Source organism: Poecilia formosa, unplaced genomic scaffold, assembly GCF_000485575.1.
Source record: "Poecilia formosa unplaced genomic scaffold, Poecilia_formosa-5.1.2 Scaffold98, whole genome shotgun sequence".
NCBI lineage: Eukaryota > Metazoa > Chordata > Actinopteri > Cyprinodontiformes > Poeciliidae > Poecilia > Poecilia formosa.
The window spans coordinates 328841-351831 of NW_006800037.1; the positions used below are offsets into that span (position 1 = coordinate 328841).

The 22991-nt window shown below is 41.6% G+C and overlaps 2 protein-coding genes across 3 annotated transcripts; one reads left to right on the forward strand and one right to left on the reverse strand.

Moving 5' to 3' along the window:
* The first annotated feature begins 501 nt into the window (after positions 1 to 501).
* Positions 502 to 10878, forward strand: LOC103142611 (ral guanine nucleotide dissociation stimulator-like 1). Its single transcript, XM_007558758.1, has 17 exons — positions 502 to 516; positions 2895 to 3103; positions 3567 to 3626; positions 3722 to 3912; positions 4034 to 4158; positions 5017 to 5232; positions 5319 to 5422; positions 5595 to 5679; positions 5813 to 5902; positions 6466 to 6552; positions 6765 to 6797; positions 6919 to 7040; positions 7301 to 7390; positions 7514 to 7700; positions 8534 to 8785; positions 8910 to 9024; positions 9234 to 10878. Exons 1-17 carry the CDS (start codon positions 502 to 504, stop codon positions 9419 to 9421), a joined length of 2169 nt encoding a protein of 722 aa, XP_007558820.1. The 3' UTR covers positions 9422 to 10878.
* Positions 10879 to 12926: 2048 nt separating this feature from the next.
* Positions 12927 to 22901, reverse strand: LOC103142541 (protein ABHD17A-like). 2 transcript variants are annotated; one of them, XM_007558649.2, is made up of 6 exons: positions 22598 to 22901; positions 22319 to 22359; positions 20637 to 21001; positions 19093 to 19287; positions 17602 to 17781; positions 12927 to 15405 (listed from the first exon to the last, which is right to left on the reverse strand). In XM_007558649.2, the coding sequence occupies exons 3-6, from the start codon at positions 20993 to 20995 to the stop codon at positions 15180 to 15182; spliced, it is 960 nt and encodes a 319-aa protein (XP_007558711.1). In that variant the 5' UTR covers positions 20996 to 21001; positions 22319 to 22359; positions 22598 to 22901; the 3' UTR covers positions 12927 to 15179. The 2 variants fall into 2 exon arrangements, with proteins under 2 accessions (XP_007558711.1, XP_007558710.1); XM_007558648.2 differs by having other exon boundaries at positions 22319 to 22440.
* Between the last annotated feature and the right edge of the window lie 90 nt (positions 22902 to 22991).

A 22991-nucleotide genomic window follows, 5' to 3' on the forward strand; every position in this document is an offset into this window, starting at 1 on the left:
ACGCCTCGACTGACCCTTTCTGTTTAAATCAGCCGTTTGTGGGCCGACAGACGCCACTGTTATTGTTTTAACGTTTTAAGCCTGCTTAACTTAGGCAACACCTTTCAGCTGCTGCTGGATAAAAAACAGTTTCACTCAACTTGGACTGTTTTGCTAGAGCATGTGATTTCCTGACTTTTCCAGCTGCTGGTAAAGCTGCTTGTTTCTCCACGCGGGGGGGGGGAGGAAGCGCGTCCTACCAAATGCTGGTACGGAGGAAAAAACAGAGTATTAAACGCTTTTCCAGAGAATATGAGGCATTACTGTTTTCCTCTGCTATTATGCCCTGCATAATAAGATGCTGTGGACTGTGTTATTATGCAGCACAGAGGGGGACAAATTATAGGGCATTAGCTTGCTTTAGAAGTTTTCACAGAGTTTCTGTTTGACATAAATAAGAGTCTTGTATTTTGTCCCGTTGGTGTTTTTTTTTTTGTTTGTTTTGTTTTTTTTGTATGGGGCATGTTGGAGAACTTGGTGGGTATAAGCTGCACAATAACACAAAAGCCCTGCGGCTATAAGGGCCTATTGATGTATTGACAGTGGCGTGTGCTCCAGCTAATTAAAATAAAGTGGGGTGTTTTGATCAGTGCCAGCTACTGACCAGGGAAAGCAGGAGAAAATTCCAGCTGACACATCAGTACAACTCCCTGGATGTTATTGATTGTCAGCGAAGGAGAGAGCAGCTCTTAACGAGTTCAGTTGTGTTTACAGGATTTCAAGAGGGCAAATCGTGTTTATTTTTCACGCACTCGCTCTTTGTGACGTTTAAGACTCTGTGTGACCCAGCGGTGACTCAACTCGCGCAGATAGGAATCTTACTTGTTGCGTGTTTAGGCTCTTATCAGAGGGGAGTGGTGGGAGAAGTTTGCTCCGCCGCCGTCCTCCTCTGTGTCTGGAGGACCGGTGGAGGAGGGGCTTCGCTGTGATTAAAAGCAGATTGGGAGCGTTTCCTGTTGCAGCGCGCTAACTTCACCAAGGTCTCTCTCTCTCCTCTCTGTGCGCCCATGTGCCACCCTCCCACGGTCTCTCCCTGCCCTGTTTTTCGCTCGATTCCCCCTTCGGACACAATAGTCGGACACATCTGGAGAAACTGGGATTAAAAATAGGTCACGGCTATCAATGCTGTTTCCTCCTTATTCTTTGGTTATCAGAGATGGAGTGGATTGATTTTTTTTTATCTCAGACTATAATTTATAACCTAGTGTCTTATTAACATGTCGTGTTCTTGTTTTTTTCTGAACACGACAGAAAAATATGTCCTGAGTAAAACCAGGAAATACATGTTCCTATAGTACTAAATTTAGACAGTGTCATTAATGTCTGAGGCATTACAGTACAGAGCATGCTAATAAATAAATAAGAAAAAACATAAAAGTGTTGTGTAGCAGTAGTATTATAATAACTTATGAGATCATGCAAGCCCTTTAAAGTGTTTAATTTTATATTTGCATTTATTGGTGCAAAGATAAAGGGATGTTTGTTCATCCCTTTGCTGGTTTTTATGACAATTTCAAAGTGTTTTGCTGACATTTTGCACACATTTTAACCACGAGTTACAAATTTGTTTTCCTTTGTACTTCATATATAGCATAAAAATGATCATGAAAATGTCAAAATCAGAATTATAGATACATGTAACAGTTCGTTATATTGCTAGAACTTTTTATTGAACCCCAATTAAACTTTTCTTGGTTTTGATCCCTCTTGTCTATTTCCGAAATGTGAGACATGACCTCTGATTGAAGTCAAAATAACTCTATGAAGTTACCTCCAGCTGGTGGATGTTCTTATTGGAGTCCTTTTACCTCATTTGCTTCCAGTCGACTATGAGAAAACTATTAAAAATCGCTTTACATCTGTGTGAGACGTTCTGGTGGGGTAAGAAGTGATGAATGGTTGGTACAAAACGTCCTGTGGCTCAACTTTGAACCCAGAAAAGTTGGTTACAAAGTAACCAAGGCAACAATGCTAAATAATAACAAAGGAGGGGTGGGGGGACCTGCACTTGAATTTACTTGAGCATAATTTTTTTTCTTCAATTTCTTTTGCATAATTTATTTCATTTTGCAGTTTTAGTCATTTTAATCATCTATCTTAAGATAAATAATTGCATGTTTTATTAAGATGTGTATTCATTTCTGTCACTTCCTTCTTTGCTTTTTTTCTTTCATTATGTCTATTTATTTATTTATTTATTTATTTATTTACTTCCTTTTCATATCCTGGGTTTAGCTTTTTCACATCGATACCCATATTTGACTTTGAAGTCGGGTTTGGTGAAAAATCTCCAACTTTCCAACTCAAAACTTCAGGAGATATTCTCCTCAAATTTTTCAGTCTTTAAGCTCCGTTACAAAAAACAAGCAGGTTTGGAGATAAGCGGATAAAATTAGAAATCTAAAATGTTCACAAAATCTATTGGCGTAAAAGTTACAAATTCAGATTTTTCAAAGTTTTCACCAGGTTCATTCCAATGTGTGACACACTGTAAAACAAACAACAACAAAAAAAGCCTTCCTCGAGTATGTAGCGAAAAGCGGCGACTACAAAACTCCAAGATGCAGATGGAGGAATGTTAAAAGGAAATGCAAGAAATAAATAAACGGGAGGAAATGACGCGCAAATAAAGGGTTCAAATACTGAAAGAAAAACTATCATGGAAACACTTTTATGGTGAAGTTATACACTATTTGTTGGAGTTTACCTGCAGAAAATAGTAAATTACTCAACCTAAAGTAAAATCTTCTGATTATACTACTTGTTCCATCTGAGAGCGACCAAAAGAAGAAGCGCGTCGCAGGTGTTTGAGTGTGTTCTGCTGCAGCAGTCTGACGGTGTTTGCTCGTGTTTAGGCGGAGGGCGATCGCCTGCCTCCCGGCCACACGGTCAGCCAGCTGGAAACCTGCAAAATCCGCAGCATCCGCGCCGGAACTCTGGAGCGCCTGGTGGAGACGCTGCTGACGGCTTTCGGAGACAACGACCTCACCTACACCTCCATCTTCCTCTCCACCTACAGAGCCTTTGCCAGCACCCAGACTGTACTGAAGCTGCTGCTGGACAGGTATAGGCCGGATAATTTTTTTTGTTTGTTTTGTTTTCTTCATTTTTTAAATCTACATAAAAAAGAAGAACATGATATACATACGGAAGAGGATTAGGGCCTCTGGCTGACTTTTTTCTCAGAATTCTGACTTTAATCTCAGAATTCTGAGATTAAAGTCAAAATTCTGACTTTAAACTCAGAATTCTGACTTTAATCTCAGATTTTAATCTCAGAATTTTGACTTTAATCTCAGAATTCTGGGATTAAAGTCAAAATTCTGACTTTAAACTTAGAATTCTGATTTTAATCTCAGAATTCTGAGATTAAAGTCAAAATTCTGAGATTAAAATCTGAGATTAAAGTCAGAACTGTTTTTTTTTTCCAGTGGCCCCAATCCTCTTCCGTATATATATGATTGTGAACGGCTGCAAGTTTATTAAATTGATTTTTTTTTTTTTTTGGTTTTTTTAATCTCTGGCAGGTATGGGAGTGTGGAAGAAAATGATCAGGAAGGCACTGAAAGCAGTGAAGCCATTAGAAAGTGAGACTCGGTTTCAATACGTCACAGTCACTTCCAGCCGAGCTCCTGTTGGCATCAGTGATTAATTACACGCGTCTGTCTCTGTGCACCGACAGCGCCCTGGCTTCCATCCTGCGTGCCTGGCTGGACCAGTGTCCCGAGGACTTCCAGGAGCCTCCGGACTATCCCTGCCTCCACAGGCTGATGGAGTACCTGCGCAAAGCTCTGCCAGGTTCAGAGGCGCTCCGACGTGCAGAGGGTCTGCTAGAGCAGCTGCAGGGTCAGGCCAACATGGACGAAACAGACGGTATCGGTGTTTTTTTTGTTTTGTTTTTTTTGTGTGTGTGTTTAATTTCCTCTCTGTTTTTTGTCAATTTATTTGGAGACTAATAATTTATTTATTTATTTATTTTTTGGTCTGTTTTTAGTTGGTTTCCAGGGAAACAGCTCCTTCTGCCTCGGGGAGGACGAGGAGGTGGAAATTGAAGTCCAGGAGGACTTCCTGTCGTTTGAGGCCGACCTGGTGGCCGAGCAGCTGACCTACATGGACGCGGTAAGAGGAGGGAGAGGAAATGGAAACATTGCACATCTCTACGATTCTTTTCCTCTGAAAATATCCCTCCGTTTACAGCCTTCGTCAGAGGAGGCCGCTGGATGTTTTCTGAACACCAAATGCAGAAAAATTCAGAAATATTTTTATGTGATGATCCCACAAGAAAACTTTGGAATTTCATATGTTTGTTTAAAATCAAATACTTTGTAAAAAATAAAATAAAATTGATTAATGTATCCTAGTAAAGTCAGTGAAGCTCATCTTAAGTACATCTGAAAAATCTTCATTACTATTTATGAAACCAGATGATGAAAATTTCTCGTGTGTTGCCATCACGTGTGACAAAAAAGTGAATTAAAAAGCCTCACAGAAACTTATCTGTTTTGGATATTTTAAGAAATTTTTTTCTTAAAAAATAAGAAAATACTTTTTTATTTTTTTTAGAAAATGAGAAATGTGTAGATGTTTTTTTTCTCTCTCTCTATATATATATATAAAGTGAAAGTTTTGCTCGGCTTTCAGTTTTGGCCCCTTTTCAAGTACTTTGCTTTCCCGCCGATTCTTTGATACCTTACTTCGACAAGTAAAAGTAATTGAATAAAAACTTTGAGACTTGACAAAAAGTTAGAAACTTTTTCAAATATCTATATGATCTCAATCTGCACAAGTTGTAGAAGCAAAAGTTGAGCTGTTAGAGCACCAAACATCCATTAGCACCACATACGCCGACTAATTTGAGAAATTACTCAAGCTACTTGAACTTACGCTGCTCTTGTGTGGAAATCCAGCTGTTTCTGTGCTGGACTCACAGCTCCTCTGGCCATGCTCAGCAGCAGTTTCTGTGTCTTTTCTTTCCAGCTGTTGTTCAAGAAGGTCGTCCCCCACCACTGCCTGGGCTCCATCTGGTCCCAGAGGGACAAGAAGGACAACAAGCACAGCGCTCCCACCATCCGCGCGACCATCACCCAGTTCAACGCCATCGCCGCCTGCGTGGTGAACACGGTGCTGAAGCACAGACAGCTCAGGCCGCACGTCAGGGCGAGGGTCATCCAGCGCTGGATAGACATCGCCCAGGTCAGGAAAAGTCCCAGAAGCATCCCAGATTGCGGACGGAAAGTTGCGAGCCACGTTGTGACCGTTTGCTTGGTTTCTCTGCGCAGGAGTGCAGGATACGCAAGAACTTCTCATCCCTGAGAGCGATTGTGTCGGCACTGCAGTCCAACCCTTTGTACAGACTGAAAAGAGTGTGGGCCTGTGTTCACAAGTAAGCATTCAGCCTCTCCAGTGTGCATAGTAATCTGTTTTAAACAAGTCGGACTTTTGGCAGAATTTCCTGGAAGCAAGTTGCTGCGTTTTTGTTGTTGGTTTTTTTGCACTCATAGTTCAGCACCTGTTTCTGATCCTGTTTGCTGAAATAAGCCTGTGTTTTGATCCAGAGACAGCATGCAGACATTTGAGGAGCTCTCAGACATTTTCTCTGACCAGAACAACTATCTGACCAGCAGAGAGCTGCTCATGAGGGTAAGTCGGATCCAGATTGCCTCCCACCGACCCAACTAAATCCCAAAATTAATTCCTATTTAACTAGCGTCAAACTTCAGGTGAAAACCTTTCTTTCTTTATTTATTTAATTTTGTTTTTCATTTATTCACAGGAAGGTACTTCAAAGTTTGCCAGTCTGGAGAGCTGCGCCAAAGATCACCAAAAGCGCACCCACAAGAGACTGCAGCTGCAGAAGGAAATGGTGAGAGAATCCCTGGTGAAGTTCAGAAACAACAACCAGGCAGATGGATTTCTTTCCTTTTTTTTTTTCTTTTCTTTTTCAAAAGCGGCTGACACGAAAAGAAAAATGCAAACAACACATTCCTCCTGAGCAATGTAGTGAAAGGAGAATTCTTGCCTCTCCAGGATGCTGAAGCCACATGCTTAGCTTTGTTTATCCAACGCGCTGTGTGCTGGACGCACATTAAGTCGGGGCTGTAATTTGCAGGCCTGCCTCGCCATCTGTCAACAGTTCAGTGTAAATTAAAGCTGCAAGCAGCAAAATCTAAAACTTCCATAAGCATCAGCAGGAGAGAGCTAAGAAAGAAGGGCTTGTTGACTAACGCGCCTTTACAGAAGCCACAACATTGCTCTCTGTCTGTTCACTTTCTACAAATGAACTGACAATTTGTCAAATCCGAGAGGCTTCTTTTTCTCTCAAATATTAGAAACACATGTAACATATATTGTAAGATCAAATGCAATGTCTTATTTACTGTTAAAGTGACCAAAAAACAAACAAACAAAAAAAACGTTTCTTCACAGGGCGCGATGCAAGGCACAATACCGTACTTGGGGACGTTTCTGACTGATCTGACCATGCTGGACACGGCCCTGCCAGACATTGTGGAGGTAAATAATATATATTAAAAAAAAGGCACCAGCAGGTTTAGTCCCTCGCCGGTTTGCTGTGAGAACGGAACCTTGCAGATGTGATGTTGATGCCCGTGTTTCCGCCGTCCCAGTCGGCGCGCTCCACCTAATGCTGTTTGCCTGAGCGGTCGCCGGTATGTGACACCCCCAGGGTCTGACCGTACGCTCTCTTTGTGTCTTTGTGTCCACAGGGGGGCCTGATCAACTTTGAGAAGAGGCGCAGGGTGAGGAATCCTCCTGTTTATTGGCTGACATGAAGGATTCAAATGGCTTTTCTGGTGTGAGGCTTTTTTTTTGTTTTTGTTTGCCTTTGGTGATCATCCTTCTGTCCTTCTCCCTCTGCAGGAGTTTGAGGTGATCGCCCAGATCAAGCTGCTCCAGTCGGCCTGCAACAGCTACTGCCTGACTGCAGACCCGGCCTTCCTCCGCTGGTTTAAGAACCAACCTCAACTCAGCGAGGAGGAGAGGTACTGCTGCTTTTCCCTCACTGTGTCTCGTCTCCTAAACGTGTCAACAATCACATCAGTGTGTGAGCCACGGTCTGTTGGATCAATTGTTCGTGCTCATAAACACATGATGAGCTTCTTTCTCCCTGTTTTCCTACCATTCCTTCACTCCCCACCGATCTGCCGTGTTGATTCTGTCTTTTGTTTCTCCTTGCCGCCTCGCAGCGGACTTGGCTTATTAAAGTTTTATGATACTCAGGGTTTATTGCTCTGTCTTACAGCTACGCCTTGTCTTGTGAGGTCGAAGGGCTCGGCGACAGCAGCCCGACTTTACCCAAACCTCGAAAGAGCATGGTGAAGAGAATCAGCCTGTGAGTTCACTCTCAAAACAGATGAACGATAGAAGATCTGAGGGGGGACGGAGGGGGGTGTTAGTCATATCTAAGCATATCTTTCTTTTACTAACATATAACCCCCATTCCTCCACTGGGCAGACTGTTTCTTGGGCCAGACAGCAGCACAGCCAGTTCACCAGTCAGAGAGACGCCGCGCTCGCCTCCTGCTGGCAGCTCGGGAGAGAGCATGGACTCGGTCAGCGTGTCGTCCAACGACTCCAGCGGTCCGTCTGACAACGAGGGGCTCGCCAGTCCGACTCACAACGCCGACTCCAGTCAGAACAAGGTGAGTTACGACCGAAATGATTGTCAGGGATAGAACAAAACAGAAATATCCGTTACCGACCCACCGCGGGGAAATGAAAGGTGCAAGTGGAAGAGTGAATATTCACACAACATAAAAGATAAGAATGAGATGCAGAGTAAATTTAAAACATGAGAATCAGACTGTACAATTAAAAAAAAACTTTCTCAGATTAAGATAAATATGCAAAGGAGTGGTGTAATTCAAAGAGAGAACAAGATGTGAATGTTTATTTTGTGCATAAAAAGCAGACTATTTACAAGAAGTGAGGTAAAAACCCCGCAAACAATAATATACTACAAATAACAGCACAAATGTTATTTAAAATGAGATAGAATTGTAAATAACAGCAGGGATGCAAACATTTATTGAGGCCGGTGTGCAAAGTGAACAAAAACTTAGAATAATTAGACATGTTTCATGTGGAGTATAAGTGGAAATCAGCTAGAGACTATTGAAGTTTGCAAGTTTGCAGTCAAATAACTTTTTATAAAAAATAAACCAAAAGAAAACACGTCACCCCTCAGAAAACAAAAGCATAGAGTTATTTCTTCCCGTTTCCACGAATGTATGACTTTTGTTATCTGACGCTGTTTTACATTTAAAGTAAAAAGCTGGTGCAACACATTGCTGAGCTGGATGTCACGATTCTACGGTTACTGGAAGGAGGGAAAGGAAACAGTTGAACTTTCTAACGAGTTAAACTGTTTTTACTTTTTAAAACTTGCCAAAAGTATCACTTTGTTTCAACTGCATTCAGCTGCTGCCTCAAATAACTAACATTCGTACACGACCACGTCTGACTCTCCTCTCAGCTCTCAGAGTCGTCGTCCTGCACCTCGCTCCACTCCATGGACACCAACTCGTCGACCGCCAGCGGCTCCATGACTCCCGCCTCGCCCTCGCTGCCCGGGCGCCCCGGCACCCACAGGCGGTCCATCTCCCTCACGCCCATGTGTCCCTGCTCCGCGAGCCAGACCCCGGCGTACAACACCCAAGCCCAGGACGCGTGCATCGTCAGAGTCAGCCTGGAGCACGGCAACGGCAATCTGTACAAGAGCATACTGGTGAGCAAAAAAAAAAAAAAAAAGGCAGGATTTGTGCTTTTCGAAAGAAAAACAGCTTTGGGATTTTGAGGCAGTCTGCGACGAAGCAGGCGAAATCCTGATGTGTCTGTTGTTGTGTTAATAGCTGACCAGTCAGGACAAGACCCCGGCTGTGATAGCCAGAGCCATGGCCAAGCACAACCTGGAGGTGGAGCCAGAGGAAGGATTTGAGCTGGTGCAGGTCATCTCTGACGAGAAAGGTAAAAACATGGCTGCCAAAAAGTGTCATTTAAATACAAACAGATTCACACACACACATACACACACACACACACACAAATAAACAAAGATTTCAACTTTAGTGATATTTTATATTCCCCGCTGATTATTTGACCTTGATCCCATTTAGAAATGGATCACTGACAGCTTCTTAACACTAAGTGTTTGTTTTCTCTTTAACGTCTCTCAGAGCTGGTGATTCCTGACAACGCCAACGTCTTCTACGCCATGAACACTTCAGCCAACTTCGACTTCCTGCTGCGCGCTCGAGGCTCGGCCGGTCGACCCGTGCAGCTGAGGAGCCGCTGCAGCTCCACTCTTCCTCGCGCTCAGCATCGCTCCAGCCTCTCGGTCAGACTCAGCAAAGTCACGCTGTGACCTCCCACCCCAGTCCTCCCTTGGGCTCTGCGCTACTCTAATCCAGGCCACTTTGGATGGTCGCAGTGGGAGGATTCGTTAATAAACTAAGAGCTCTGAGTTATTTAACATGGACCATATGCATTTCAGTGAGCTCTCCTGTTTTCAGACTCTTCCCATTTGGGTCTCATCACAAACTCTGCCATCATCACCTTGTCAGCCTTAATGTGCATCTGTGCAACAGCGACCCCAAGTGGCCTCAGACAGATTTTTTTGCACAGGCGGGGGGAGGGGGAAGCAGCAGCCGAACTCCCCGACCTCCAACAGTATTGTGAAAACGACTCATCTGTGTAGATGAAGCTTTAATGTCCTTTGAACGGAAATGAAACAGCAAGTTTCTGGTGTTCAGTCCTGTTTGACTTTGTTAATACTGACCGAATGGACCTTCCACAGTATTTCTGAACCGTATTAGCTGACTTGAAAGAAACTTAACGTCAGTATTTTTCCCCAGTCGGGCGTCTTGAACAGCCCTCGTCTGGCTTGTGCACAGTGTGCACAGTGTATGTGTGTACATAATATATATGTGTGTATGTTTGTGTGTATGCGTTCATCCTCCCCCGCCCCAACTCTTCCCTCATATTGTGAGCTGTGTGACGAATGCCGCGTCGGTGCATTCTGATTGGTTCCTGTACTTGGTTTTAACAAGTCATTGGCAAATACTGAAAAGGCCTTACATGCCCTGTCTTCAGGGTGAAGAGGTGCAATTAGTGCTGCTTTCTGATGCAAATTTATCTTTTCGCATAAAAAAAAAAACAAAAAAGGAATAAAATGCGCGAGGACCGAAAATGAATTTGGCCTCCTACTGAAAGAGAAAGCAGATAAATGTCTCAGACTGATGCCAGTTGACAGATGTCAGTGTTATGTGAATCTGAAGGATGAATGAACCACTCTGTAAGTGGTTTTTCTCCCTCTTTACTAAATGAGTTCACGTTTTTGTTCTGTTTTTTTTTATTTTTATGTTTTTGTATTTTTTTTTTCATTCAGAATTGTATTCACCAATGTGAGGGTAACAAGAGATCTTCAACACAAGTGTTAATGAACTCAAATTTGTTATAAAAGACCATCTGTGCCAGATTTTACTTTGACTAATTCAGAAGGACACTTTATTTTATTATCCATCTGTGTCATATATAAAAAAAAAAAAAACTCTTCCCATCTGCAGAGCCAGGCCAGTTTTCCCTTCAGACTAAATCAGATCAGCATCAGCAGGCGCCTACAGGGTCGCAGTCTTGATGTGACGCTGACCAGTCTGACCGGTTATACTCCAGCAGCGCACAGTTGGGACTTGTGTCGCCGTGCCAGGTTTTTTCATGCAACACTTCACTTGGAGATGTTTTCCCAAAACCCATCCCCATTTCCTGTTCTCCACTGCCAAAGATTCTTATTCTACATGTTTAAATAAATTATTATCAAACTTGTCTGTTTGACTTTTGATTTCGAGGTATATATATATATATCACCTCTCTGAGCACATCGCAGCATTTCCATCGTCTTGTGATGCCCGGCGCTCTCGCTCCTGTTTGGAATAATAATAAAGCGCCGTTCTGCAGGATGAGCCATGGATATTTATTGGAGTGGAGGACATTTCTGCTGACTTGACTGCAGCAGTCAGGGCCTCTTTCCTGAATCTGTGTTTGCTCAGGTCAACTTTGTAAAGCCTGTTGTATAAATCTAACAGTGCAGCAAATGTTACAGTATTGACAGAAAACTGTAGACCAGTTAATTACTGGCTCAGTTTTGTGATTGTGGTCAGTCTTTGAATGGTGGTTTCCTGTTTTTTCCTACTTTTTTTCTGGTTTTGGTTTCCCTTCCAAAGCGTTAGGTTTAATTTAGCTGAGCAGACTATCATTTTCTTGACTTCTGAATCTCTCCAATCAACTGTTAAGTCAAAGTATGTTGTTGTTCTGAACAAAGTCTGAACTGACCCGTCCGCAGGTACAAAACTTTCTCCCTTCATCCTGTTTGGCACCAGTTTGTTTCAAACCTGTTTAGTTTTGGAACAAAATGATTCACAGTTTGGAATCCGCTCTTCTAATTTAGCCAAAATCAATTTAAATTATTGATTCAGTTACAGAGAGCAGCATGCATTGTCGGCTGTTGAGTTTTTATTTCTCCTATTAGCAATTTGTTTTCCATATTTCTACCAAAAACAGTGACTGATCTGATTTGTGATGTTGCTGCTATTCACTTGAACCCAACTGTCTGGTTGCATATAGTTAATCTGGACATAGATCACAACATCTGGATAAAAAAAAAAACCTTCTTGGACTCCATTGTGGCACATTAGGTGGTGCTGGTGGAGAGGAAGAGGGATGCCTGAGATGAGGCCGTGGGCTAGCATCAGTCAAGCAGCCGTCGGCATCGCTGACACACCGTAAATATGATTTGTCGGTCAGGGCGGATATTTATTACTGGCATTTGGCAGAAGCTGCTCTGTCCTTGAATGTTCGCCGAGTGAATCCGAGCAGAAACGTCAACCGGCAGCAGAAAACAGCCAACAGGAATAAACTCAAGATCAGGGGAATACGGCATAAATCTGTGAACAGGCACCACTGCAGGAAGGGTATTGGAAAAACCTCGCTTGCATACTAAAACGGAGACGTTTCTCCCGTCTCTGCATCATTTACTGGTTAGATTTGAATACGGCAAGGCTTCATCGAACCCTCTGCACCTTAAATGCCAATTCGCCGCACATCAGTTTCTCCCTGAATGCAAAACCAGCATTTAGACAGATAACTGCTGCGATCTGTGAATGGCAGCGAGCTGATTATCTCTGTCACAGGTCAACGGAACATGGATGATTATCTGTCTTTTCTTGTGCCTTCTGTCAGCCACGTTACAATATGCAGAACCTTCCACCGGCAGCTGTCGGACTGCTTCCTCCGTCGTTGTGGCTTGGCAACGTTCAGCAAGAAGGCGCGTCCGTGTCAAAGGGTTGCAGATTTGTCTTCGTCTGCAGCGGGTCAGCCTGCGCTCGCTGTGTCTTGTGCGCGGGGGACATGGCCACTGCAGCTGCAGCTTAGTCTGAGCAGAAGAAGGAGAGTGGCTGGAGCTGACCCTCCATCTGTCTCCGTTTCCCACAGCTCCCACCGCGGTAGCAGACAGAGGGGAGGCCGGGACGCATCGCAGTCCTTGTTGCTGGTTTAAATAACAAAACCTCATTTGAGCCTTCTCCTTTGTTCAGCACAGCAGCTAAAACGCCAACAAGTGACCAAACGGCGCAGCCAAAAAGTGTAAATAAAGACCCATTTACTTATCAGCCAATTATTCATTCAAGCCATTATGGGATATTCCTCATTAAACAATTGGAGGTATTTATTCCAAGAATGCCAGAAAAGCCTAAAGACTAAACCAGATAAGAAAACATTCTTTTAAACAAAAATAGAAGAAAAAAAAGAGACAGAAATGTATCTTCTGTCACGCTCCAGTGCACAGTCTTGATGAAAAAAGGAGAACAAAACAGCTATTAACTTCTGGGTATGTTTTATTGACTCATTCTTTTCAACTCTTGGAGAAAAACAAAATCTTTTAAAACCTAAAAAAAAAATCGTCAGTATAATAAAGAATTGGAGCATTTACATAAGATCTGCAGTTTGTAAGAAAAGAAGCCGTTTACATAAAGCTCCTGTGTCATGGTGTTTGATCAGCTCACATGGTTTGGTAAGGATTCAAACTCAAACATGGATGCAAACTTAGAACACATTAGATCACACAAATAAGAGACAGAAAAAAACAACTATTCAACTTTGAACCTTCCCCCCTGAAGCATATGAAGACAGAAAACAGCAACAGAAACGCTGGATGACATTTTGGTTCAGAAACTGATGAAGAACCCTGGAAATTGCTGCATTGCATCTCAGAGCTAAAAAAAAAAAAAAGCCCATAAGGGTAAACAGTGGTGTATTCTTAGCTTTAAACAGAGAAAGTTTCATTGTGATTTAAAACTTTGGTAGTTTGCAGCCTGAGGCTAAAGTAAAGAAAAATAAAGCAAAGTGGGGGGAAATTATTACCTTTTCTTCCCAAACTAAGGTCAAAATATCAGTCACATAAAAAAAACGGTTTTGTAATATAAAAAATGGAAAGGATCTGCAAAGAAAAAGAATACAGACTGTAAGAAAACCAAGACTTGTAAAAATGTAGAGCCTCTAAAATTGCGCACAAATATTAGAGTTTACAGATCATTAAAAAGAGGAAAACCCCTGAAAACATCTTTTAGCTTGATATTGTACAAAAAGGTAGTGCTTCACAATAATAAAAAAAATTACTGTACTTAGATCCTGCATCCCTCTGTATTTACAGTGGGGATTATTGTTTTTTTAATCAACATGTTTCTTTATAAAGAATGTTTTATTCACTGTATGATGGTAGAAATGCATCTCAGCAGTATCAATATTAAAAAGATGTTTGCAGGCCCGTTTAGTGTTAGCGCTGACCTTCCTGTCGCAGAACAACGTGCAAACGTGAGCTGGTGTGAGAGAAAAGACGAACAAAAAGGAACAACTTTAATGTTTCACTTAAAGAGATTCTGAATGTCTTTCTTCTAACCAATCCCACGCCCCTACTGGGATCTACACGAGTTGCTTAGAAGAAAAGATGGAGGTCAACGTTTCACCAATCTTTGCTGCGAAGAGTACCTTCGTTTTCGGAGCAAAGTTTGGTATATTACTTGGTTTACAATAAAAAAAAATAAAAATAAAAAAAAAAAATAAAAAAAAAGACATGAAATCACCTGTAGAAATATTCAGCTTATGAGAAAGAATGAGTCTGGAACGCTCCCATCCAAATGTCAAAAACAAGTTTACCTGAGGAAAACATCGAGTGCAGTGAAGACTAAATCAAAGACTCAAGAGTACAAACTTAAATCCGTACAGATGTCCCTTTAAAACCCGAAAAAATTCAGACCACAGTTCACGCATAAGACAGGAAACGTCCTCCAACGCAGTGCAGTCCAATGCCACGACAAACGACTATAGAGTAAACCAAAAGTAATCCGAGTCTATATTTATTAAGGTTTGCACTTGATTCTAGAGGTGTGTTAGAGATTAAACAAAAATCCCATGATTACTTGATCTAAAATCCGATATGGAGTCTCATTTAAAATTTCTGTTAAAAACGGAAACAAAAACAAAAAATCCTCATTTTTAGCATGAAGACTTTAAGAACAAAAGTGTTTCCCATGCTTCAATATTATTCTGCCAACTTTAGTTAACAGATTAAAGTTTTACACACAGAGACATAAACACACACGTGTGCGCACACACACACACACACACACACACACACACACGCACACACACACGCGCACACACACACGCGCACACAAAAGGTATAAGTAGACTAGAAAATCTCCATGATTTCTTAGCGGGTATCTTTGAACATCATCAAATGCCATCGTTCTGTGGACTGTGTCCATGTTATTGCACAGAATAGAGATACATTATCTGCCCTGTTAAAACATGATCAGTACTATTTAGGTTTCTGCTAAGTGAAACCGTCTAAACGTCGTCTTCCACACTTAAACAAATCTGATTATAAAGATCTCTTTGTGCCTCGTTGGTCCGTGGTCTATGTCGAGGCCTACAGTAGAAGTGCGGGACACTGTGGTCCAGCGGGCCATGATGGACAGTCAAGAAGACATTATTTCCATCTTCCACACGGGGAGGCAGCGCTTTAAGTGCCAGAGGAAGAAGAAAATGACATGATGATGTTCTCGTGAAGGTCAGGGGTGCTGAGCTGCCAATTCTTGTCCAATGAAACGCCGGAGGCGATCCAGATACTGAACGTACAGCTCAATGTCATTGTGTCCGGCGCCCTCCACCCAGAGGGGCTCCACGGCCTTCGGGCAGCGCTCGTACAGGGCCAGGCCGTGAGAAAAGTCGATCACCTCGTCCTCCGTCCCGTGGATGATGAGAACCGGAGAGGTGATTTTAGACACTTTTTCGATGCTGAAAAGGGAAGACGGAGAGTTGAGTTACGCATCGCTGAAGTTAATTTTCACTGGATGTTCTTGTGGTAAGCGCTAGCAGGTCACAGTGCAGAAAACACTCTTCAGTGCGGAGGTTAAACATGTTGAGACATTGGAATGTCACTCGGGGTTAAAGCGACAGCAAGACTTTCAGCTGAAAACAGGAAAGCTGAGCAGAAAAGATCTTGTTTTATCCTTGTTAGCTTCCTGCCTCATCAAGGAACTTGGGAGCTTTTAGAAATGTCAGATTTGAGGAAAGGATCAACATTTTAACAGGACATGCAAATGAAGACTGTTTTTGTACTGTTAGCTATGCTAAATATGCTAATAAAAGCATAGTAAAAAGAAAGCTGGTAAAAGATGCTTAAAATATGAACTAATTTTGTTTTTATTTTCAAGTAATGTCAAGTAATATTGTTTAAAAAAATCCCTTGTTTTAAAGTGACAGTTCACTCACAAACAATATGTCACAAATAGTTACTATAAGAAATATAGTAATTGGCAATATGGTTTTTGAAGATTTATGGGACAACTGAAAATCCCACTTTCATAACCAGCAATGTGTTGACGTACAAAACCCATGATGCAGCAGCACAAATATGTATCGGATCAAGCAGAAAAAAAATGCAAATGAAAGTTGGGATGACTGGTTTTACTGGTTCAGTCTTTCATGGCGATAATGTGTGGCCTGACGGTATTTGGGAAGTCGCCTCAGCATGCTTCTTTCCTGCTGACTTCTGATAACTCGGGAGTTTTCCGAGAAAAAAACAAAACAAAAAAACTTTTAGTGAAGCAACAGTTAGTTGTATGAAATTCAATCAAACATGGAAAACTGCAGGGGTAAAAGCGTGCGGCTCATATACGTCGAGGACTAAGATGGAGGTCTGCCGCATGCATTTCCTCTCTCACATCCCGCTTTCCTGTCCGACAACTATCAAAGGTCACTAGAGCCGACAAAAACCCAAAGTAATAAAAAAAAAAAAGAAAACTCTGTCTGTACGAGACTATTTTGCTGCTTTGAATGTATGCAAATGCTCAATGCTGATTACGTACACCACACATTAAACTTCATTCAACGTGGGCCTATCCCTCACTGCTCTGCAGAGTCCCTACAAGGAATTCTCAGTAGCTCTGAAAATAAATGTTTAGTTTTATGGTTCAGGGGAAGATTATAAAAGCCTCTCAGAAGTCTAAAGTGTTTCTTCAAACTGGAACCAATGGAATCAGGAAATGCAGCGTCACAGGCAGAGCAGCTGGTAAATCCAGGTCTGCTGGGCCAAAAAAAACCATATGCAGAGTATCATGAGAATGGCTGCCGATCATCTGTGAAGACCTGCAAGAACATCTTGCTGCAGAAGGTGTTTCAGTACCTCATTCTACAATATAGCACCTAAACATCTGCTAGGCAAGGCGATGAAGCCCCATCTGCCCTCACGCTCCAAACGCAGTCAGTCACCTGTTGTACGCAGGAGCCAGATTCTCCTCGGAACAAATTGCTTCTCACCCACCTATAGAATCTAACACTGAAGCGTGAATTATCACTGGGATTCTCCCGCTCCATATTGAGCCCCTAAAGTAACAAAGATAACAGGAAAACAGCTGAAAGCTGTTATTTGACAGCGCTTCTCTTCCACTGAATTATCTTAGCTCTCCTTTCCCTTCCACCGCCTCATATTGACTTATTGTTTATTTTCTGTATAGTGACAATAAATGTCACTTTAACTATAGAGCAGGTCTCTACATTCGGGTTTCAGATGCAAACACTCATTATTCATTCTTTTAATTCAAAAATATTTCTGGGGGGAGGGGGAGCGACACTGGCCACGCTTTGGACACCCTCAATAAAGCGCTAAGAGATAGATATGAACAATATATCGGCTAATAAGGTCGGTATTGGTCCTATATCATCAACCCATGTTTACTTCCATCTTGCTGCCTTTAGCATTTCAGTAGGGGAAAGGAGGCTGTTCATGTGTATTTGTCTGGTCACGTGACCACGCGATGCAACTGGTGTTTATTTTAATCCCATCAAAAAGGCAGGTGTAGAATACACATTTATAAATATTAGCCACAGTAGCAGTATTAATATTGCGCATCAACACTGGCCCAGATTTTTATTTCGGTGCATCTCTAGAAGGAGACGTGTAGCACTGAGCAGAGGGTGAGGAAGACTTACTTGGGGAAAACGTCAAAGCAGTAGGTTTTCTTTGTGTCAGGAAAGGCAACTCTCATCCCAGACGTTAAAGGCGAGTGAAGAATGACGGCGGCACACTCGTACCGCGAAGCCAAGTCCACAGTGGGAACCGTGCCGATGCTCTGTCCGTACAGGATAATGTTCTCTGGGATTATGCAGTATCTACATAAAATGAGTAGAGAAAGACTCGTTAGTAAAAGGACAAAAAAAATAAAAAAAATACAGCCACTTAATAATAATAATCACTTGGTTTATTTTAGTCTATTTCAGTAAAAAATTTGTCAAAACACTGAATATACCTTTTTTTTTTTCTCTAAATCCATTAGTCTTAACAACAGAAGGGTACAAAATCATATCTGCGCTTTGCAGACGAACAGGCATTTTGAATTCATGCCACATTTTGAGGCACCTGCACCAAAGTTTTCCAGGTAGATCTGGTAACAGTACAGAAAGTTTGTTTGGTTGAACATTTATGTCCTGCATTTAATTGACCTTCACAAAGCTGAATGATACTGACGTTACCAAAGGTTCAGTTGCAACTTTTAAAGACAAACCCGTAACTTTGTTCTGCAGCATGTAAACTCTCCAGATAAACGGTGTATCAAAACACAAATGTTTCCACCAATCTTTGTTTTCCCCTCCAAGCACAACTTTTGCCATTTTAAGCCCCATCTTCTCACGTTGATGTGAAAAAACTGTACCTGCAGTCATGTGCAAAACTGAGGACAATATTAAAAGGTTCAAGTCTTTCACATTAGATGTTCAAAGAACAATATCTAATCTTTTTTTTCAATCAGTGTCAGGGGGGAAAAAAAGGGATTCAACTACATTTTAACAACAGAAAACAGAAAAATTACAATTTACTTTATAAACCGTCTTAACTATATCGTCATTTTTATTGCATGTTTTATGCACGCTTGTGCACTGTAATTTAGTTCGGCATGGAGGTGGCGCTGAGTGACAGTAAAGTGAATCTTGAATTTAGTTGAATTTTTGTGCACAAATTTACATCATGGATTTTAAACAATCCAGTGGATTTAGTTTTATATCCACTGTTTTTATTATTAATGGGCAGTAATTAGTTTATGAAACTGTAGATTGTTGAGTTTTTATTTTGAAAAGATACAACAAACAATAAAACGGCTAATTTTACTCAATTAATTAAAAAACTGGAAAATCGATTAATATTAAATTTTCATTCCACTAAAATTAAAGATGACCTAATTTGTGGTCTGTAGATGGGGGCCAGAAAAACTTTTTCAAATAATATCAGGGCTTAGAAAACAGAAAGAAATAAGTGAGAAATGCTCAAATGGATTTCTTTAAATGTTTCCTACTTTCTTTTTTTTTTTTTTCTTCTTCTTTTTTTTTTTTTAAATAATTTGAATTTATACAAATTTCTAGTGCTTTAATGGACCCTAAGGAAAATAAAATGCAGTCCTGTGAGTCCGGGGCGATTCTAGAACAACATACCGCGTACGCAGGGCATGCCAGGCAGCGTCTATGTCCGCGTACAGGTTCTTCTCGGTGGGCTTGCCGGTGCTGACTCCATAACCTGAGTAGTCGTAGGAGAAGATGTTGCAGCCGATACGGCTGCCGAGGCCGATGTAGAAGCTGCTCATCTGGCCGAGGTCGACTGCGTTGCCGTGGGAGAAAAGGACGGTAAATCTGAGGAGAGGCAGATTCAAAGGAAATGTTGGTAGATGCACTTAAGATTCCTGACATGTCGTTATTATATGGTGAGAAATGCCAGTGTAGATTCTGACCGATAAGATTTCAGCTAATAGCCGAGAATTGTTTCGCTAATAAGAATTTTGTTGTAAATAAATATAGTAAAAAACCGCTCTAATGCAAACGGGTTCTCTAGTTTTTGCCACGATGAAATAAAAACATGTCGCTCTCCTTACGGATATGCGTCAAATATATATTTTTCTGTATTTCTGCTCGCACAAACCCAGATGAACTCTGAAGATTTATTCTTTAACTGATTTTAGAAGTTAATCAGCAACTGCATACATTACCAGGGTTGGACCCTCACTGAATCTAAATTATGTTCCTATCTCATAACAAACTGTTTAATGTTTAAACCAGCGCCATAAAGCCGTGTACGATTCTTGAACACGGCGTCAACGACGCAGACCTGTGACGACTTTGTCTCCGACTTACTGGAAACTAATATCACTGAGGGCAACGCTGCTTATTTATGATTGCAACCATAAAAAAAAAAAATAAACAAACAAGAGAAACCAAAACTTTACATTTCTTTAAAGAGTCAGAAGGAAGGAAGAAAGTTTAGACGTTTAGGGAAAATGAGTGTTAGTTGACAGAGATCAATTAGAAAAACCTAAACTGAGGAAATTTCTGAGTCAGTTAATAGGAACAAGGGGAGGACGATAAGCCGAATCAAATATTTTTTCAGATTTCAGTTTCTGTTTTTGATAAATAAATAAAAAGTCATATCTTATACTTAACCTTTACAAAAACCAAGATCAGAAATCATTCTCTCTGACTGGTGCATCTCTACATTAAGATCAACAGCATGAACGTCGGGGCTCAAGAACCGGCCACCAGCAACATTTATGCTTCGCTTCCGCTGAGCGGCACGGCTCCGCACGGTTCGGTTAATTATTTTAAGGTCCAGGATGTTCGGGAGAAGTTTCTACCTCCGGTTGGACTGACGGGGTTCAACCTAAGCACCTGTGTTGTCAGACTAAGACATATGTGACACAATAGCATGTCTCAGACTTGTCGCTTGTTTCTGTCCCACCATGAATGGACAGTGCTGTGCGGCGCCAGTAGATCCACCCTAAGCATGCCGTATTATTGTGCTATGGACAGTAATACGGCAATCAGGTTCTACAGATACCTGCTACCTACCCGTCACACTCCATGATTTAGATGCATTTGAGGACAGGAGACCAACTTTAAAATTAAAGAGAGAAGAAATCTCAAATCTGGAACATCACAATCTCAAAAAAAAAAAAAAAAAACAGTCGAGACCATTCCGAGCTTCTCACCTGGCATTCCCTGCGACGCGAATGTACATGCAGCCGACTCGGTTTCCTCTGCTGGAGCGAGTGAAGAACACTTCCACCTCGTCGAGATCTCGCTGATTGTACTGAAACTCTGCTCGGTCCGTCAGGTGAAGCTTCCACTTCCCCTCCACGCCGCCGGCTCCTCCGGAGACCGAAGCGCCGCTCCTCGACCGCATGCTCGACGTCCCGGACGCGCCCAGTGCGGGGGGGTCCGCTTCAGGGTCTGGAAGAAAGGCGTAGGTGGGCTCCGGAGGCAGGAAGGCCAGCTTGGATGCGATGCGGCTCGGACATGGTGGGCAGCAGAACAGGCAGCAGAGCTCTTTGAAAGAGAGGCCGTTCATCCTTCACTGCGGTGCAAGAAGACAAGAGGGTCACTGTACCAGAGAATATACATCAGCTCCATGCTAACACAACAAGAGCTTTATGACAATGTCATGCGCGAGCCACTTTACTTTGCCTGGAGGCGACAGTAATGAACATTTTTGCATCTCTGGCAAGTTTCTCAACATATGATCAAGTCCACAATCCTATATTAGAAGATCATGGTGCAAAATGCGAATTGTAGCTTTGAACTTCTATTAAGATGAATATGTGACCAATTTAAGCATTTGCCAGCTATGCAGATGAGTCGATGTCAGCAACTAAAAACAAAAAAGATAAAAGGAGCTCTAGATATTAAGGGTTTTGCTTTATAATGACTAAATATATGTTTGTTTGTTTTTTTCAGATTAACTTGGAAGATTATTTTGTTTTGTACAAACATTACTATAACATAGGATTCACAGCACTGTGCAATGGGGTTTTTTTTGAGTCGTTGACTAGAACTGGTCAATATTCAGTTTGACCTACCCTGACCGATGACCAGTCTGTGAGAATTTCCATCTATCTATATAATCTAATCTTTTTCTGGTCAGTGAACGCACCACACAGAAGCTCTACTCTTTATTGCAACACTCTTTGTTGGGGACAGAGTTACTGAGGAAAGATTGCTCAAAGTTAACAATTTGCAATATCGAAAAGGAAGCACAAAAAGGCGTAAGAAGCTTTTGAAAATAAAATTTAGCTTGTGACCACATGTTTCTTTTTTGTTGTTTTTTTTTAGGACAACACGTAGGATAAGTGGAGTACAGCATTATTATCTTTGTTTTCAAGCATTTGTTAAACATGGTGACAAAAACTGCTCCCGATTGAATTCTTAATTAAAAACAACTCCTCTGGATAAAAATCTACAACGAAACATTGTAAAACTTGTGTTTATTTCCCTCTTTTACATTACATGTCTTAATGTAGCAAAACTGGCTAAAATTGGTGTTGGCGTGTCAAAAAGTTTGGAAGCAAAATCTTGAAACATCTCTTGCTTTAACTTATTCCTTATTTCATTACAGCCTACTTTTAAAAATCTGGTCCTTTTCAAGTGGTTTAACTCTAGAGCAATAATTCCTTTGTCTTTTTTTAAATCTTATTTAATTCGTCTCTTTTGTCACAAATTTCCAACCTAGCCAGACACCTGTAAGCATGACTGAGCTCTTTTGTGGTCTTCTGCATATCCAATTTTGAAATTGTAAGCACCTACTGCACAGTCTGCCGTCATTGTCAGTGAAATAACAATTGATATGGAAAAACTGCTCTAATTCACATTATGCTGAGCAGGAAAGCTGACGTACCTGTTGAGTTGAAGAGCTCAGCGTATGAAATATAAACTTTCCTTAGACAAACGAGAATAAATAAATAAATAAATAAAAGATCTTCCTCTTCGGTTTCCAGCACAGGGTGTAGTTTAGGTCCTCTACCAGCAGAAAAAGAAAAAAAAAAAAGTCGTGGAGCCAAGAAGCTGACAGGGAAGTACTATTTACAAACTATAGGCAGGTTTTTCCTGGAAGAGACTGAAGTCCGGGGTCCAGCCATTTTGTAAAGTTCTATAATTGACTTTAAACTCTATTTACCTTTTCAAATAGCAAACCCGTGGGGCTTCATGGGCCAAAATCCTCGTTTTTTGTTCGCTTGATTACAAACCCATCGGCTGTGTTTTAACCTAGTACAACTCCCCCCCTCCCCAATGTAAACGCTTCTAGAAAACAACCAAACACGCAGACAGCTGCACCCCACTGAAGAAGGAAAAGAGGGAGTGCTATATCAGGTTAAACGCCAGCGAGTCCGATTATCATCTCACAGAGAAGCTGCTTGTCTGAGCGCCCGCTAACCGAGGCTTAAGCTAGCAACTCGGAGATATAAACACTCCGTAAAAAAAACACATACACAAAAAAAAAAAAAAAAAAACCCAAACAGCTCACATGAAGACTACCGTAACAAACCGTCTGAAATGACTTAAACTCCCTA